Source organism: Rattus norvegicus, chromosome 10 (genome assembly GCF_036323735.1).
Source record: "Rattus norvegicus strain BN/NHsdMcwi chromosome 10, GRCr8, whole genome shotgun sequence".
NCBI classification, from domain to species: Eukaryota; Metazoa; Chordata; class Mammalia; order Rodentia; family Muridae; genus Rattus; species Rattus norvegicus.
In genome coordinates this window covers 55,915,873-55,931,109 of record NC_086028.1, presented here as the reverse complement: position 1 = coordinate 55,931,109, position 15,237 = coordinate 55,915,873, and the positions used below count along the sequence as shown (strand labels likewise).

The 15,237-nt window shown below is 49.6% G+C and overlaps 1 protein-coding gene and 1 non-coding gene across 6 annotated transcripts in view; both read right to left on the bottom strand.

Moving 5' to 3' along the window:
• The window catches only part of Kif1c (kinesin family member 1C), a 29,211-nt gene that overhangs the window by 11,111 nt on the left and 2,863 nt on the right, over positions 1–15,237 (bottom strand). For all 5 annotated transcript variants that reach the window (XR_005489673.2, XM_063268262.1, XM_006246564.5 and 2 more), the window contains 14 exons: positions 15,132–15,208; positions 14,617–14,796; positions 13,950–14,015; positions 13,409–13,587; positions 13,205–13,316; positions 12,776–12,853; positions 12,567–12,632; positions 12,402–12,477; positions 11,771–11,849; positions 11,445–11,590; positions 9,702–9,871; positions 9,451–9,530; positions 9,284–9,359; positions 1,375–1,454 (listed from right to left, as the gene is read on the bottom strand). Coding sequence is in view for 4 of the 5 variants with exons in the window: in XM_063268262.1 (XP_063124332.1) it covers positions 1,375–1,454; positions 9,284–9,359; positions 9,451–9,530; positions 9,702–9,871; positions 11,445–11,590; positions 11,771–11,849; positions 12,402–12,477; positions 12,567–12,632; positions 12,776–12,853; positions 13,205–13,316; positions 13,409–13,587; positions 13,950–14,015; positions 14,617–14,796; positions 15,132–15,208 (1,465 nt within the window). In the remaining variant the exon portion in view is untranslated. The remainder of the gene's footprint in view (positions 1–1,374; positions 1,455–9,283; positions 9,360–9,450; positions 9,531–9,701; positions 9,872–11,444; positions 11,591–11,770; positions 11,850–12,401; positions 12,478–12,566; positions 12,633–12,775; positions 12,854–13,204; positions 13,317–13,408; positions 13,588–13,949; positions 14,016–14,616; positions 14,797–15,131; positions 15,209–15,237) is intronic.
• LOC120095361 (U6 spliceosomal RNA) lies at positions 10,327–10,430 on the bottom strand. The gene has a single exon (XR_005490840.1). It is a non-coding gene; the product is annotated as a U6 spliceosomal RNA (small nuclear RNA).

The following is a 15,237-nucleotide window of genomic DNA, read 5'->3' as shown; positions in this document are numbered from 1 at the left end:
GGGAGCAATGGCCGACATTTTCTAAGCATGTTCAATATTTGTCAACTGCCTCCCGAGTACCAGGAGTGCCAGCTCATCCAGCTCTTCGAGTCAAATGTTAATCTCATTTCACAGACAAGAACGCTGGGGTCCAGGGAGGGGACGCCAAGATTGGAGAGCTAAACAATACTGAAGCTGGGGTTTGAGCAGAGGCATCCCTGATCCTTAAGGCCAAGTCCCACTTCTGCCCATTATACAGCAAAGGGGAAAGAGCAGCCTGGTGTGTGTGGGCGGCCTGGTGTGTGTGGGCGACCTGGTGTGGGTGGGCAGCCTGGTTGGTGTGTGTGGGCAGCCTGGTGTGGGTGGGCAGCCTGGTTGGTGTGTGTGGGCAGCCTGGTGTGGGTGGGCAGCCTGGTTGGTGTGGGTGGGCAGGCTTATGCCTTTACCTACAGGAGGTTTTCTTAGCAGCAGCTATTTCAGCCACCTGGCTCAACCCTGGAGCCTAGTGTGAGCGCTGAGTCTCAACAACATGGGGCCAGGCAAGGTTTCCTTTTGCCTTCCCCAGGGGCTCAGCAAGGGCTACCAAGCAATGTTAGAGGCTAAGAGAGCAGCAGTCCATTTCCCACTAGTTCTTCTGCTCCAGGAGCCACCCCCCACCAAGGTGCCAAGAAGTACCAGCCCTTCACCAAACTGAACACTGGTCACTGATCTGGGGGCCTCGGCAGTTTCTCAAGATCGGAAAGGAGTTAGGCACACATATTATACATTATACACCCATCTCGCCTATCTCAGCCTCAATATCTGGGAGGCTGAGGCTAGAGAATTTTGAATTTGAGGCTAGTCTGGACTACATGGTAAGCTCCTGCCTCAAAGTGGGAGGGCGGTGCAGGGTTGGAGAGAAGGCTCCTTGGTTAAGAGGAGCATAGAGCAAGTACTTGTACTGCCTTTTTTTTTTCTTTTGGACACAGAGTTTCTCTGCAATAGCCCTGGCCATCCTGGACTCATTCTGTAAATACAACTGCCTCTGCCTCTCAAATGCTGGAATTAAAGATGTGCACCACCATGTCCAGTCACACAGCCACATGTACTGCTCTTAAGGAGATCTGAATTTGGTTGCCAGTACCCAGGTCAGGCAGCCATAACTCCAGCTTCAGGAATCCAGTGCCTCCTTTGGCCTAGGTGGGCACCTGCACGCATTCGGCATCCCCTGATGCAGACACAGGCACATAAATAAACATAAAACCTTTGGAAAGAAAAAGGGCTGAAAGCCATCAGAGAGGCTGTCGTCCAGAGACCTAGAGAATCTGCGGTGGCCACCAAAGAGAGAGCCACAATGGTCAGTGTGTCAGTCTGCCTGCAGTCACTCACCACCCTGAAGGGTACTAAAGTGTTTACCTGGTGACGCCATCTTTGATGTGGTAGAGAAGGCATTCAGACATCAAGGGGTCCTCATTCAGATTTACCAGGTGGGGAGTCTGTAGGTAAAGACGCAGCGGTGTCAGAGCTAAAGGGTCATGATCATCAGCAAGAATGGCCACAGGTGAGGCGGGAGAGGGGAGCAGTGGGCATCTCTCTGGTTTTGGTACTGCCCACTGCTCATTCTGCTCTTACCGCTGGGGAGCTCCACCCTCAGCCTTCCCCAAGCACCTTGGTTTCCCAACTCTCAGAAAGGATCTTCACTCACAACCAGGCCTAAAAAGCCACCCCCAGCCCTGCCCCCCACGTCCCGGTAGCTGTCCCGGAGCCTGTCTGTCCTGCCTCAGCCACGCAGACTCCCTGGCTAGAAGCCTTGGATTCCACCGGCACCGACATTGTTCTCTTTGTGTTCCTTCTATCTCCCGGCCCCATTGCTTCTTCCCACAAATCTGCCTATAACTTCAGGGAAGGAAGAGCAAGGCAGGGTCAGGAGATGGGTACACCCCACCTTCCATTACGCCTTGAATTTCTATAAGCATGGATTCCTTTTAATAACGTAAAAATGTCACCCTCCATTTTAAAATCAAACAGAAATTGAGCTTGATGTGTATCTATAATTCAGGCAGAGGCAATAGGGTTGCAAGTTCAAGGACAGCCTGGGTTAGGTAGCATGGCTCTGCCTAATAAACAAACAAAACAAAAAAAAACATTCTTGCAGCAGACTCCTTCCCTTCCCTGAGCCACTTCACCCAAGGCCAGGGTCACGTGCTCCTGCAGCTCTTCCTGCCCACGGCCTCACACACATCTGGCCGGTCATTAGGCTGCTCTGCGGTGAGCACGTAACCCACTCCCTGCCTACACAGTACATCATCCCCTGTCTTTCTCATGTCACCCTCACCCTCTCCAAGTATGCACCTCTGGGTAACACACTGAACTTGTTCCCTCCATACTCTTTTAGGCCACATACTGTCACCCCAGTAAAAGGCCTTTCCCTATGGTTGCTGCCTGGGCCCATGTCCCTGGACTATCCCTCTTCAGACCTGCATGAGTCTTGGGTTCCCAGCCTCCTGCACACACCACTTGATGGCCAGAGACCTCGATGGGAGGCATCTGGCTAGAGCTCCGCTCTACAGTCTGGTTTTCCTGGGCCTCCTCCCTATGAGAGCCCCAGCCCACATGTCCAAGCCCTTTGAGGGTCTTTTCCCCAGCTCAGCACTCCAGAAGCAGGTCTGGGGAATCTCTGGCTGCAGAGGGAGCTGCTAGCCCCACCATGTTCCCACGCCCAGCACAGCCTATATACCATCTCCACCAGCACTGTCAAAATTATTCACTTCATGTCCCTCTGGGTCTGTCTCAAATGCCCCGTCTGTGAAGCTTTCCAAAGCCCTCCAACCAATGAAGCCTCCATTCTATACAAGGATCTGCTTCAGCTTTCTAACTCACCTCAGGGTGGTTCTGGGCGGGACTGGGATGAGTCAGATATAGTCATGGCTGGCCTATCAGGCAATCAGAGCCAGCATGGGAAGCAAGAGTTGGTGTGGAAACACCACTCATTACAAACAGGGAAAATGACCTGGGCCTGGGCACACAAGCCTTTAATCCCAGCACTGTAGAGAAAGAGGTAGGTGGATTTCTGACCCAGAGGCCAGCCTGGTTTATATAGGAGTCCCAAGCCATCTGAAGCTACATAGCAAGGCCCTGTCTCAAAAATAAAAAGGTTTGAGTAGCCATAGACTGCAGACTTTCTCACACCCTTGCTTGGATTATATGTTCACTGGCTTGCTCCCAGCGAACTGAGACCCCACTGCTCAGCAGGAACTCACGTGCAAAGAGGAACGAAGGGCAACCAGGGCGCGTGAGCTGCGCAGGACTCTGGGAAAGGCAGACAGGATGCATCACGGGGGACGATGAAGGCATTGACATGCAGAAGGAAAAGGATTCGGAAGGAAAAGACTGGCAGAAGTGTTGAGGCCAAAAAGCACAGGGCATAGAGGCAAGACAGCTAGGAGAGGCCCAAGGTCTCTCTGGGGTCCGCTCTGCAGTGTGAGCCCAGGACCATGCCTGCTTCTCCCTAGGCAGCTCACAGCGGCTGCTGCCAGAACTGTCTCGAGGGACACTTGCATCTCCTACATCACGGTGTCAGAGCTGTCCTGAGACAACGGACACTGACGGGCTCTGGCAGCAGAAAGTGACCTATCCCTTGGGAGAGGGGACATGACTTGGGGCAGTGCTTTTCGGTTTCTGTTCAGCCCAAGGACTCTCTGTGCAAACGAAACCTTATCTAGAGGTCTAGGATATCAAGCAGATAAGCAAGGGGCCAATCAGCCAGGGTGATGTAGGGAGGTCCTGCTCCCCACTCCCAACAGCAGCCCTTGGGAAGGAAGCTCAGCTTTGAAAACCACTGATTTAGGAAGTCCTTGGGCTCAATAATAGGGGTTCTGGCAAGAGGAGTCTTCCCTTAGGGTATTTACTCTTTCCAAGACGACTACAGCTTCACCCAACTTTGCACCCCTCCATCCCTGCGTTAAAGCTAGCCCTACCAAACCCGTTTTGCCAGTAAACCTAACAGCTCTCCTGTCTTTTAAACATCTGAGAAATGTTCATCCCCATCACCCTAGGGAAGTACAAACTACTCCAAGACTCCTGTTCACCCATCACATTGATAAAGTCTGACCAACAAAGGGTATTGAAATGGATGAGGGAAGCCAGAGATGATGGCACATGGCTATATCTGTCACACCAGGGAGAGGCAAGCAGAAGGATCAGAAGTTGAAACCAATATTAACTCCACAGTGAGTTTAAGATCAACCTAGGCTATAACAACTTCAAGGCCAGCCTGAGCTACATGAAACCATACCTCAAAAAAGAAAAAAAAATCCCCAAAACAACAAGTAAAACTAAACCAACAATAACAAAAAGCCAGGGTTGGGGCACTGAGTGATGAAGACAAATGGGCTTTCCTACAGGTTGCCCTTGGGAGTATAAATTGGCCTGAATATAATCGTCAGAGGGCACTTCAGCTTAATAGATCAAGACCTTCTTTTTATTTATCTATGTTTATTAATTAATTACTTAACCACGGGAGGGTACACTAGTGCCCTAGTGTGCATGTGAAAGTCAGAGGCCAGCTTTCGGGAGTCAGTTCTCTCCTTCTACCTCATGGGTCACAGGGATTGAGGTCAGAGCCTCAGGCGTGGTGTAAGTGCCCTTACCTGCTGAGCCACAGAGCCGCTCTCTAAATGAACTTTAGAACCACAGCTGGGTGTGGTAGTGAATGTCTGCAATCCCAGAATTTGGGAGACCAAGGAAGAGGACTACTGTTAAATTTGAGCTTGAGGCAGCCTGGACTACATAGTGATTTCTAGCCAAGGCTGAGTTACAGTATAACTGGCACTAAGTGCCCTCAGAAATACCTAAAGTAAGTAAAGGTACTAAAGAGAAAAAAATTTTAAAGGGCAGCCTGAACTGCTTAGCAATTCTGAGATAGGAAATAAAATCAGAAGAGATAGAGAGGGAGGGTCATGGATTAATCAGTAAACCACTCGCCATGCAGGCACAAAGATCTCCAACAACCATGGACAACCAGGGCCAACAGCATGTGCCCATGATGCCAGCACTGCTGAGGTAGAGACAGATGGATTCTGGGGACGCCTGGCCAGACTGTCTAATTAATCAGTGAGCTCCACATCTACCCAGAGGCTTTGTCTCAAAAAAATAAGGTGGAGAAGAGATTGAGAAAGACGGCAATGTCTGGGGGTTGGGGATTTAGCTCAGTGGTAGAGCGCTTGCCTAGGAAGCGCAAGGCCCTGGGTTCGGTCCCCAGCTCCGAAAAAAAGAACTAAAAAAAAAAAAAAAAAAGACGGCAATGTCTGGCCTCCAAACACACACACACACAGGCAATGTCTGGCCTCCAAAAACACACACACACACACATACACACACACACACACACACACACACACACACAGAGGCAATGTCTGGCCTCCAAACACACACACACACACACACACACACACACACACACACACACAGAGGCAATGTCTGGCCTCCAAACACACACACACAGACAATGTCTGGCCTCCAAACACACACACACACACACACACACACACACACACACACACACACACACACAGGCAATGTCTGGCCTCCAAAAACACACACACACACACACACACACACACACACAGGCAATGTCTGGCCTCCAAACACACACACACACACACACACACACACACACACACACACAGAGGCAATGTCTGGCCTCCAAACACACACACACACACACACACACACACACACACACACACACACAGAGAGGCAATGTCTGGCCTCCAAACACACACACACACACACACACACATACACACACACAGGTTATAGGTTCCAAACACACACACACACACACACACACACACACAGGTTATAGGTTCCAAACACACACACACACACACACACACACACACACACACACACACACACACACACACGTGTCATAGGTTCAGTCCCTGGCACTTTAAAAAGCCAGCCTGGTCTATATAAGAAGTTTCAGGCTGGGGTTGGGGATTTAGCTCAGTGATAGTTCGGTCCCCAGCTCCGAAAAAAAGGAAAAAAAAAAAAGAAGTTTCAGGCTAGCCAAGGCAACATGGTGAGACCTTACCTTAAAAAATAAAACCAAGCTGGGCAGTAGTGGCATATGCCTTTGGAAGGCGGATCTGAGTTCAAGGCCAGCCTGGTCTACAGAGTTCTAAGACAGCTAAGGCTACATAGAGAAACTTTGTTTTGAAAAATAACTAATTTTATTAAATAAAAATTAAAAGCTATTGTTTTACTCTACCTACTTCTAAGCGTCTACTGTTACAGGTGACAATCTTTTGTTTTGAGGTTGGGGGGGTGAGGTCTGTGTAACCCCAGCTGATCTGAAACTTCTGGCAATTCTCCTGCCTTGGCCTTCTGAGTGCTGAGATTATGGGCATATACCATCTGCCATGCCTAATTTTTAACACCTATTTGCAAGATTATCCATTGTAGCACCATTTACAGTATCAGAGAATGTGAAAAAAAAAAATTAAATGCCCGCCAGTAGAAACTCACTAAAGACACTGCCCTCATTCAGCAAAATATCCTGGCTCCATGAAAAAAACAAAACAAAAACAAAAAACAATACAACGTTTGAAATGAAAGGTATGCAAACACTACTGTTAAAAGACTAAGGCCGGGGCCAGCAAGATGGCTCAGTGGGTAAAGCTGCTTGCCACCCAAGTCTGGCAACTGGAGTCCCATGCCCTGAACCCAGGCGTACTGGTTACTGTCAACTTGACACAACCCAGAATCCTACGAAGAGAATGTGAGTGAGGGTTATCCAGGTCAGACCGGCCTGTGGACGAGTCTGTGAGGGACAGTCCTGACTGCTAACTGATGTAGGGAGTTCTGGCTCACTGTGTAGCAGACCCGCAGACAGACAGAAGACGGACAGATGCAAGCAGCAACCCAAGCGAGGCATTATGGCCTCTCTGCTCCTCACTATGGATGTGATGTGTGGACCGTGGGTTCCTGCCTGACTTACACAATGAAGGACTAGAACCCGGAAGTGTAGTCTGGATTAACCCTTCCCTTGCCTATGTGGTCAGGGTGCCTTAGGACACCAACAGAAATGAAACGAGAGCACCACGTAAAGCTGGGAGGAGAGAACAGACGTCGAAGCCGTCACTGACCTGCACTTGCACACGAGCATGGTGGTGCGCATGCCCTAACACACATTTTGTGCGCGCCCACACACAATAATAAAAAGCTTGTAATTGAAGGGGTAGCGTGGGAGCAACAAGATGGCTTAGCAAGTGAAGATGCGTGCCGCCAAGCCCGACAATCTAAGTTCAATTCCCAGAACCACACAGTGCAAGGTGAGAATCCACTCCTGCAAGCTGTCCTCTGATCACCACGCATGGTGCCCATGCGTGTGCGTGTGCACATACCATACACAGACACACAAATAATGCAATAAAAAAAGAAGGGGGGTGTCCCCGATCTTAGAGAAGGGGAGGGAGGACGAAGAGGTGGGGGACCAGGAGGTGGGGACAGCAATCAGGATGTAAACTGAATTAAAAAAAAAAAAAAAAGACAAAGAAAAAAGAAAAAAGAATGAGGTAATGAGTGTGGCTGGAGAGACGGCTCAGCTGTTAAGAGCGCTGACTGCTCTTCAGGGCTCTGCTCCCTGCACCACATGGCTATTCATAACCTTCTGTAACTCCTGTTCCGGGGGTCCCAACGTCCTGTTCTGAACTCTTCAGGCACTAAATGCTCATGGTGTACACATAGACATGATGCAGGTGAAACATCAGTAACACATAAAAAATAAGTAAATCTCAAAAACTAGAGAGTAATGTAATGTGTGCATACAAATGTGTAACTAAAGGCTCAGTGATTCCTGCTTGCTGAATTTTCTAGATGCTCTTGACATCACAAAATAAAGTAGGCCTCTTTTCTGCGGCCTACCCAAAACCAGGTAGGTTCCTCTTTGTGGAACCTCTAACTGACTAGCCAGAGCAGTATGTCTGACTTAGGGCCTGATCCTAGCCTATTCTGTACTATGTCCCAGACACGCCAGGCTGGTTTCCTGGTGGGACTGGAAGTTCCTGCTCTGTTCAAACTGCCTTCTGCATCATCCCACCATCTGTGTACACCCCAGCTGCGCTGCCTTGTTTCTGACTGTAAGTCTCCTACCCCCAGCCCCCAAATCTCTACCTCTCTCCTCTTTCTTGCTGAGAATTTAACCCAGGACCTTGAGAATGGGCAACACGCTACCACTGAACTAGAGCTCCTTTTAGGAGACATGGTCTCCTATATGGCTCTGAATCTCACTACATAGACCAGACTATCTTTGAGCTCAGAGTGCTGGGACTAAAGACATGCATCACCACACCCTGGCAACCTTTATTTTTTTTGAGACAGAATCTCATTATAAAGCTCACATAACTTTAAATCCACCATGGAGCCCAGGCTCCCCTGACCTTCAGTTCCTCCAACCTCTGCCACCCAATCCTGCTGGGATTTAGGCATGCACCACCACGCCTGGCAGCTATGCTGACTTTCTGCAGCCAGTCTTATGGCACCTGGTGAAGTGTCTTAAGTATTATTCTGTTCCCGGTTGGGCCTGACCACACTGGTCTTGCTTCCTTCCTCCTCAGAGTTCTATGGAGCACCTACCTGATGTCTGGCAGCACGTCTCATGTTGCCTAACACACTTTCCATTGTTTAGCCTCACGTTATAACGACCTCTCTCTACCCAAGTCTTGTCTCTTTCTCCAGCTCCATGTTGCAAACTGCCTTCCTAAGAAAGATGCACTCTAAGCAGCTTCCTAAGCGGCGGCTGCATCTCTAGGCCACAGGGATGCTTCTGCTGAAGACCAACCCTCCCGCACCTGTCATTTCTCCTCCATCTCTTTTCCAGTCATCTTCCCTAGTTAGCTTTTTAAGTTAACTTTTCAAGCAGACAGCTTATGCACCAATGCTTTCCCAGCTCCTCTCCTCTCCTGAGAAGCCATTCTCCAAGTGAATCCTGAGACTGAGTCTGAGAGGACTCTTACACACGTGTATGTAAAAAGCTAGGTTTGACAGAGCTTTGCAGTCCATAAAGGATAGGGACTGTCGTCATTAATGGACCTACAGAAGTTGGCTACAAACATTTACCAAGCATTGAACTCTCCGGCTGACTGCCTGAGATGGCCACACAACACAGACAGGTGTGAGGAATGGAAAGGAGATAACAAAGGGACAAGTGAGAAGCATAGAAGCCGAGAATTAGGTTAGGACTTCCATCATACCACATCCAACCCTCTTCTCCAGGCATCCAGAGAGCTCTCTAAGCCTCTTTGCCCAACCCCTCACACACCTTTTTTGGAGAGAAGACACCCACAGTACCGCCATCCTCCCGGACGGCCACGCCCATCTCAGCCAGCAATGCTTCTCTGCAAGCAAGGGAAAGGCAAATGTCAACCTTATCATTGCCAGCCATATCTTACCCTGCAAAGGTGCCCTGGCCGCCCTGGCCCCTCATACCTCTCCATCCTCAGAGCTTCTGTCTTACGGAGCTTCTCCTCCCAAGTCTCATTCAGCTCAGCTATAATTTTCTCTGTTTCCTGCAGGCATTACGATAGACAGAAAGCAAAGGTCAGGACCAATACCTACCACAAAGACCACCGTACACTTGAGATTCCTTTCTACACTTCGACCTTGGTTTTGAAGAAAGAAAGTTGGAACAGTGCCCAGGCTGCCACCCCTTGCCAGTTCTAGCTTCCCTTCCTTCCCACCTGCAGCCTCTCCATGGCCTCCTCAGGCCCAATCTGGGGCTCAGCACTGGGTGAAAATGACGGCTCCAGCTCGCCGTTATGTGGAGGAGGAGATGAGGGTGAAGCTGGGGCAGGGGGAGATGATGCAGCAGGCAGAACACCTCCAGGACTCCCCTCTTCCACCTTTAGACCTGGAAGGGAGAAAGGGAGAAGAGGAGGCTAAGACAGAACTGACCGGAGATGAGAAGGCCAAGAAAGACACAGAGAACTGCAGAAGTCATCTGGGCAACTTGCCACCAGGGAGATGGCCCTCCTTGTCGGCGATGACAGCAGCTGAGGCCCCGGGGATGGAGAGCCTCGCTCTTGCCTGAGGTATCCTGCCATCGTGTGCACCTAGCTTTTCACGGTCTACTCCTAGGATAAGATGCCATCCACTTTCCTTTAGCAAGACAACTTATCTACTCCATCTCCTTCTCATCCCAAAAAGTTTCTCGTTCTTTCCACGGTGCCCCCAGCACTCTATCCTTGGCGCAATGGACCCTGACACTGAACAGAGTGTGAACTCGATCCAGTTAACATGGATTACGTATCTTCCCACATAGACATTAATTCCTTTTTTTTTTTTTTTGGTAGTTTTGTTTTCCTGTTAAAATATGGAAGCTGCATGAATTTGAGTGTCATCCTTGCACAGGGGCCATGCTAATCTCTGCATTGTTCTAATTTTGGTATCTGTGCTGCCCAAGTGAGCACATGGGCATTAATGCTTACCAGTGAGGCTGAGCACTACATTTAAAGACCATCTTGTTGACTATTCCCGCTACAGTTCATTGAAATGCTATGTTCGCAGGCACAGGGACAAATGCCTATAATCCTAACACTTGGAAGTCTGAGGCAAGAGGATAGTGGGTGTGTGGTAACCTTGACTACATGAGACCTTGTCTTAAAACAACCTATAGGGGTTGGGGATTTAGCTCAGTGGTAGAGCACTTGCCTAGGAAGCACAAGGCTCTGGGTTCAGTCCCCAGCTCCGAAAAAAAAAAACAAACAAACAAACAAAAAAAAAACAAAAACAAAAAACAAAAAACAAACAAACAAACAAAAAAAACCAACCTATAATTCCAGCACTTTACAGCCCGTGATAGGAGGGACTCCAGCAGTGGTGGTTCTCAACCTGTGGGTTGTGACCCCTTTGGAGTTGCATTTCAGATATACTGTATATCAAGTATTTACATTATGATTCATAATAGAAGGAAAATTACAGACATGAAATAATTTTATGACTGGGGGTCACCACAACACAAGGAACTGTATTAAAGAGTCGCAGCCTCAGTAAGGTTGAGAACCACTAAACTACAGAAGGGTCAAGGCTTCATACAGTGAGGCCCAAAACCAAAACAAAGAAAGAAAAGAAAAACTTGTCATTTTACAAGAATTTCTCTAAGACACATACTGAAGTGTCTTCTACATTTCCATGTGAATCATACATTCATGATTTGCTATACATTCCTTGTACCTGCCATTTTATTAGTTCTAGAAGCCTGTCTTGAGTCTCCCTGAGAAACTAAATCTGTCCCAGCTCCAGAATTTCAAAAGATATAAATGGCTTCTCCAGATATGTGTCCATGTCACTGAACACGCACAGGGTTTAATGGAGAACGGGCCTTCACACGTTCTAGGACTGAGCAAAGGGAGAGAAAGAGAGAAAGGGTGAGCAAGCAGGCCTTCTCAGCAAGAGGATAGTGAGTGTGTGTAGCATAGCCCTACCTCCTAGAGCAGAGGCTGAAAGCCCCTGAGCCATCAGCAGTTCCCGCAACCGGGCCACCTCCTCCTGCAGCTCCCGGATAAGCCGGGCATTGGGGTCCTCATTGATGACAGCATTGCATCGGATCTGTTTGGTGCGGTCTGCGTACCTGGGCAAGGAAGGGTAAAAGTAAGGAAGGCAGGTTCAGGAGAACCTTGCTGTCTATCTTGCTTCTCTCCTTCCCAGATATCAGGACATTGTGACAGGGCTAGAGGCTCTCCCTCGCTTATGACTAACCAGCCTCAGAGCTCCTGGTACCTTGGCTATGCTACCAAAGCTGAAACCCCACCTGAGAGTGCTGAGTGTCTCCTCGTAATTGATGTCAGCGGGACTCAGGGCTGCAATCATTGCTGTGCGTGAGTTCCCACCTACGAAAGGAAACTATGGGTGAGCTGGAGCCGAAGAAAAGTCAGACTGGACTGGGTGAGCTACTGCAAGACTACAATCCCAGGACTCGGGAGGTGGGAGCCGGGGGACAGAGGTCAGGGCCAGCCTGGGATACCTTGCAAACTAACAAACAAACAAATAAAGTCAGATTGAGTTATAAAGCAAGAGTGCCCCAGGATAAAGGTCTGAAAAGCCAACATATGAGGCAAGCTAAAGTTGAGAATTCCATGAGGTCCAGAAATGTAGGGAAAGGTGAGGTCAGGGAACTGTCAGGTATCTGTGAGCACTCAGAGGCCTGAGGGAAGGAGATGAACTCAGCAGAATTTGGGGTCAGGGGTAAACAGTTCAGGGAGGCCTCTGGTTTAGCAGTGTGTTGCCGTGACATCAGCATAGGTAACTTCCTTAGAGGACAAACCCTCAGTCAGGGGGAGGAACGGTGGAACAACACTGACTACATTATAGAGTCTAAAGGTGGCAAGATTCTATCAGATGGGTGATGACAGGGTTAGCAAAGAGGAGAAGGTGTCCCTTACCCAAATTCTCCTTGAGTAGCCAGGTAAGCACAGAGTCTCTGTAAGGGATGAAGTCCGACTTCCGCTTCTTTGATTGCTGAAGGATAAAAAGGGGACAGTATCAGGGTGAATCAGTCCATGCCTTGTCTTCCTGAGACTTTTCTCTTCCCAACCCTCAGGGCTTACCAAATCTGCCAGGGCTGAGATCACCTTCCCTAGAGTAGTCAGGGACTTATTGATGTTTGCACCTTCCTGAGAAAGGACAAGGAATGTGGAATTGAGACCTTCCCCTACCAATCAGATCCACGTGCCCTCTGCTTTGCCAGCAAGGGTCCTAGGGGATGATCAGCAGCCTCCCTCCCTACACAGCCCCTAAGGCTTCTACCCATCCTCACCTTCAGACGCATGCCCCGAGCCCCTGAGGAGTCGGCCCGCTCGCTCCCGGCAAGGTCCACCAAGCTGATCTTACTGACCTGGGGTTGGGGGAAAGACGCAGGTTGTGGCTGGGATGGTCAGGGGATGGTAAGGCGAATAGTGGAATAGCCAGCAGCAATCAGGGTGTTTAGCACAGGCTAGAAAAACTCAGGAGGAGACACAGGAAAACAGATGACACAAGAGTGAGGAGCTGGTCACTCATCCATGTCTTCATGTATTCACTTACAACACAGGACACAGTGGGACTGGAGCCCTGCCTGAGACCCTTTAAGGACACACGAGCAAACAGGTTATAATACACTATCTGGCAGGAGGTAGAGGGGACTGTGGAAGCCCCGAGGAGGCACCACCTGTGGGGCAGTGAATGCACCAGCCACCTCTGTCACTACCTTTTCTGAATCCAGTCCAGTAAGCTGGTCATGGGAGCGCTGGGTAAAGACGATAGTAAAGACAGCGTGGGAGCGGCTGCTGGTTTCGTTCATGTTGGTGGCAGCCACAGTTCTGGAGTTGAAAGGAAAAGTCAGAGGCTTCCAGCTCCTCCACCCCACAATTTTGCCTCCCTTCCTTCCCACTCCCAGGTAAGGCCACCTCACCTTGCCTTATTTCCACAGTCCATGAGGTCAGCAATGTCTGCATAGGAAGTCACAGCCAACTTAGACAGGTCTTGTACATATGGGCCCAGGATGGGGTGCTCCCGGACCCGCAGAGAGCCCCGACTCTTGGGGTTCAAGAGGTCTCGTACTCGTTCGCAATAGATCTCCATATAGCTCACCTGAGTGGAAAAAGCAGATAGGAAGTGAGGGAGCTAGTGACGCCACTGTAGAAACTAACCCTAAGCTCTACTGCAACTCAGATATAACAAGCATGAATATGCTGGTTCAGTGAGTCTCTCTCCAGCCGGGGGAGTGAGTCTAATCATAAGCATCCCATAGAGGCACATACTCAGGAGTTACAAGGCGAAATCAATGCCTAAAGTCACAGGTCAGGTTAGTCACCAGCAGTACCAGAATGAGGTCCCAAGCTGACTCCAGAGACAGACCTCAGTCTAAATCTACATTCCTACATTCTTGCCCTGGGCACCAGGCTTCCTGCCTGCCTGCCTGGCTGCCTGCCTGCACCAAAACTGGGGCTTACCTCCACAGAGTAGGAAAGTTGAGCACTCTGGTTCACATTAACTCGAGAGAAGAGGTCCTCGCAGAGCTGGCAGGGGACACAGAAAAGCTGTGGTCATGGCATACCTGCAGCTCCCAGCCCCGGGCCAGACCTTGTCCCAAATGAAAATGACCCTTTCCACAGCCCCAAGGGAGTGGTCAGTTCCATTTTATAGATAGGCAAACAATCTCTCAAATTTCACATATGCTTAGAGTCACAAGCTAGTATTCATCCCACTAGGATACAAACCCATGTATCCTGGACTGTAGTCTAGTACAAGGCCACTATAGTTCATAGCCACAGAGAATTATAGACAACTCTGTTACTCACAACTACAGTTAACACAGTCTGCAATACAGAAGCCCACACTAAAAACAGTACAAAGCAAAGTAAAACAGCGGTGAGCAACAAAGCCAGGGCTCCTGCAATGCTAACACCTTGGCTCTTCTCACGGAGCCTTGTCCTGGTGGGTGCAAAGCCTCTCTCCCAGAAGGGCCCTGGGTGTTAGGTTGCAGCCAAGCCTTATATCCCATCACATTTCCCGTCACAAACAGCCCCAGACAGCCAGGTCGCGGCTCATAATCCTTCTCCCCCTGTGGTAACTGAGGATGTTCCTCCCCTGGCTGCCCGGTTAGGTCCCAGCATGTACCTGAGGTACAATGCCCTGCTGCCCCGGTTCCTGCCGCCCCATCATGGTGTAGGACTTGCCAGCCCCCGTCTGCCCGTAGGCAAAGATGCACACGTTGTAGCCTTCAAAGGCATGCAGCAGCATCTCCTCTCCTATGTCTCGATACACCTGCTGTTGAGATGCAAACTGTGGGTCCTCCACCTGGGTAAAATGAGGGCAGAGCCCTGGATGAGTTTGTGTCTATGGCCGGAACATCCTGACCGCTGGAATTACCCAGGGTGTGTGCCCTCATCCTGACTACACCATCCTCACCATCCTCCCAGGTTCTGATCCCGCCAGATGCTGGTCCTGATTACTCAGACAAACCCTATTCCCCCCCTAGGTCCTAAACACAACTCAAGAGTACTCACTCCACCCAGAGGTGGAAGTCTCCCAATCCAGTCTCCTGGATATTTCCCAGCAATACCCCCACTTCTCAGGACCCAAACCCCCTGTCTCATATGGCTAAGCTATTTCTCTAGCCCCAACCACCTCACCGAAGTATGTGACCAGTAAGAATAGTCGAAGGTGAAGCTTTTGGGGGCATCCTTGCTCTGTTTGGGATTAATGATGGCTGAGAAAACAAAGAAAGAAAAACCAAGG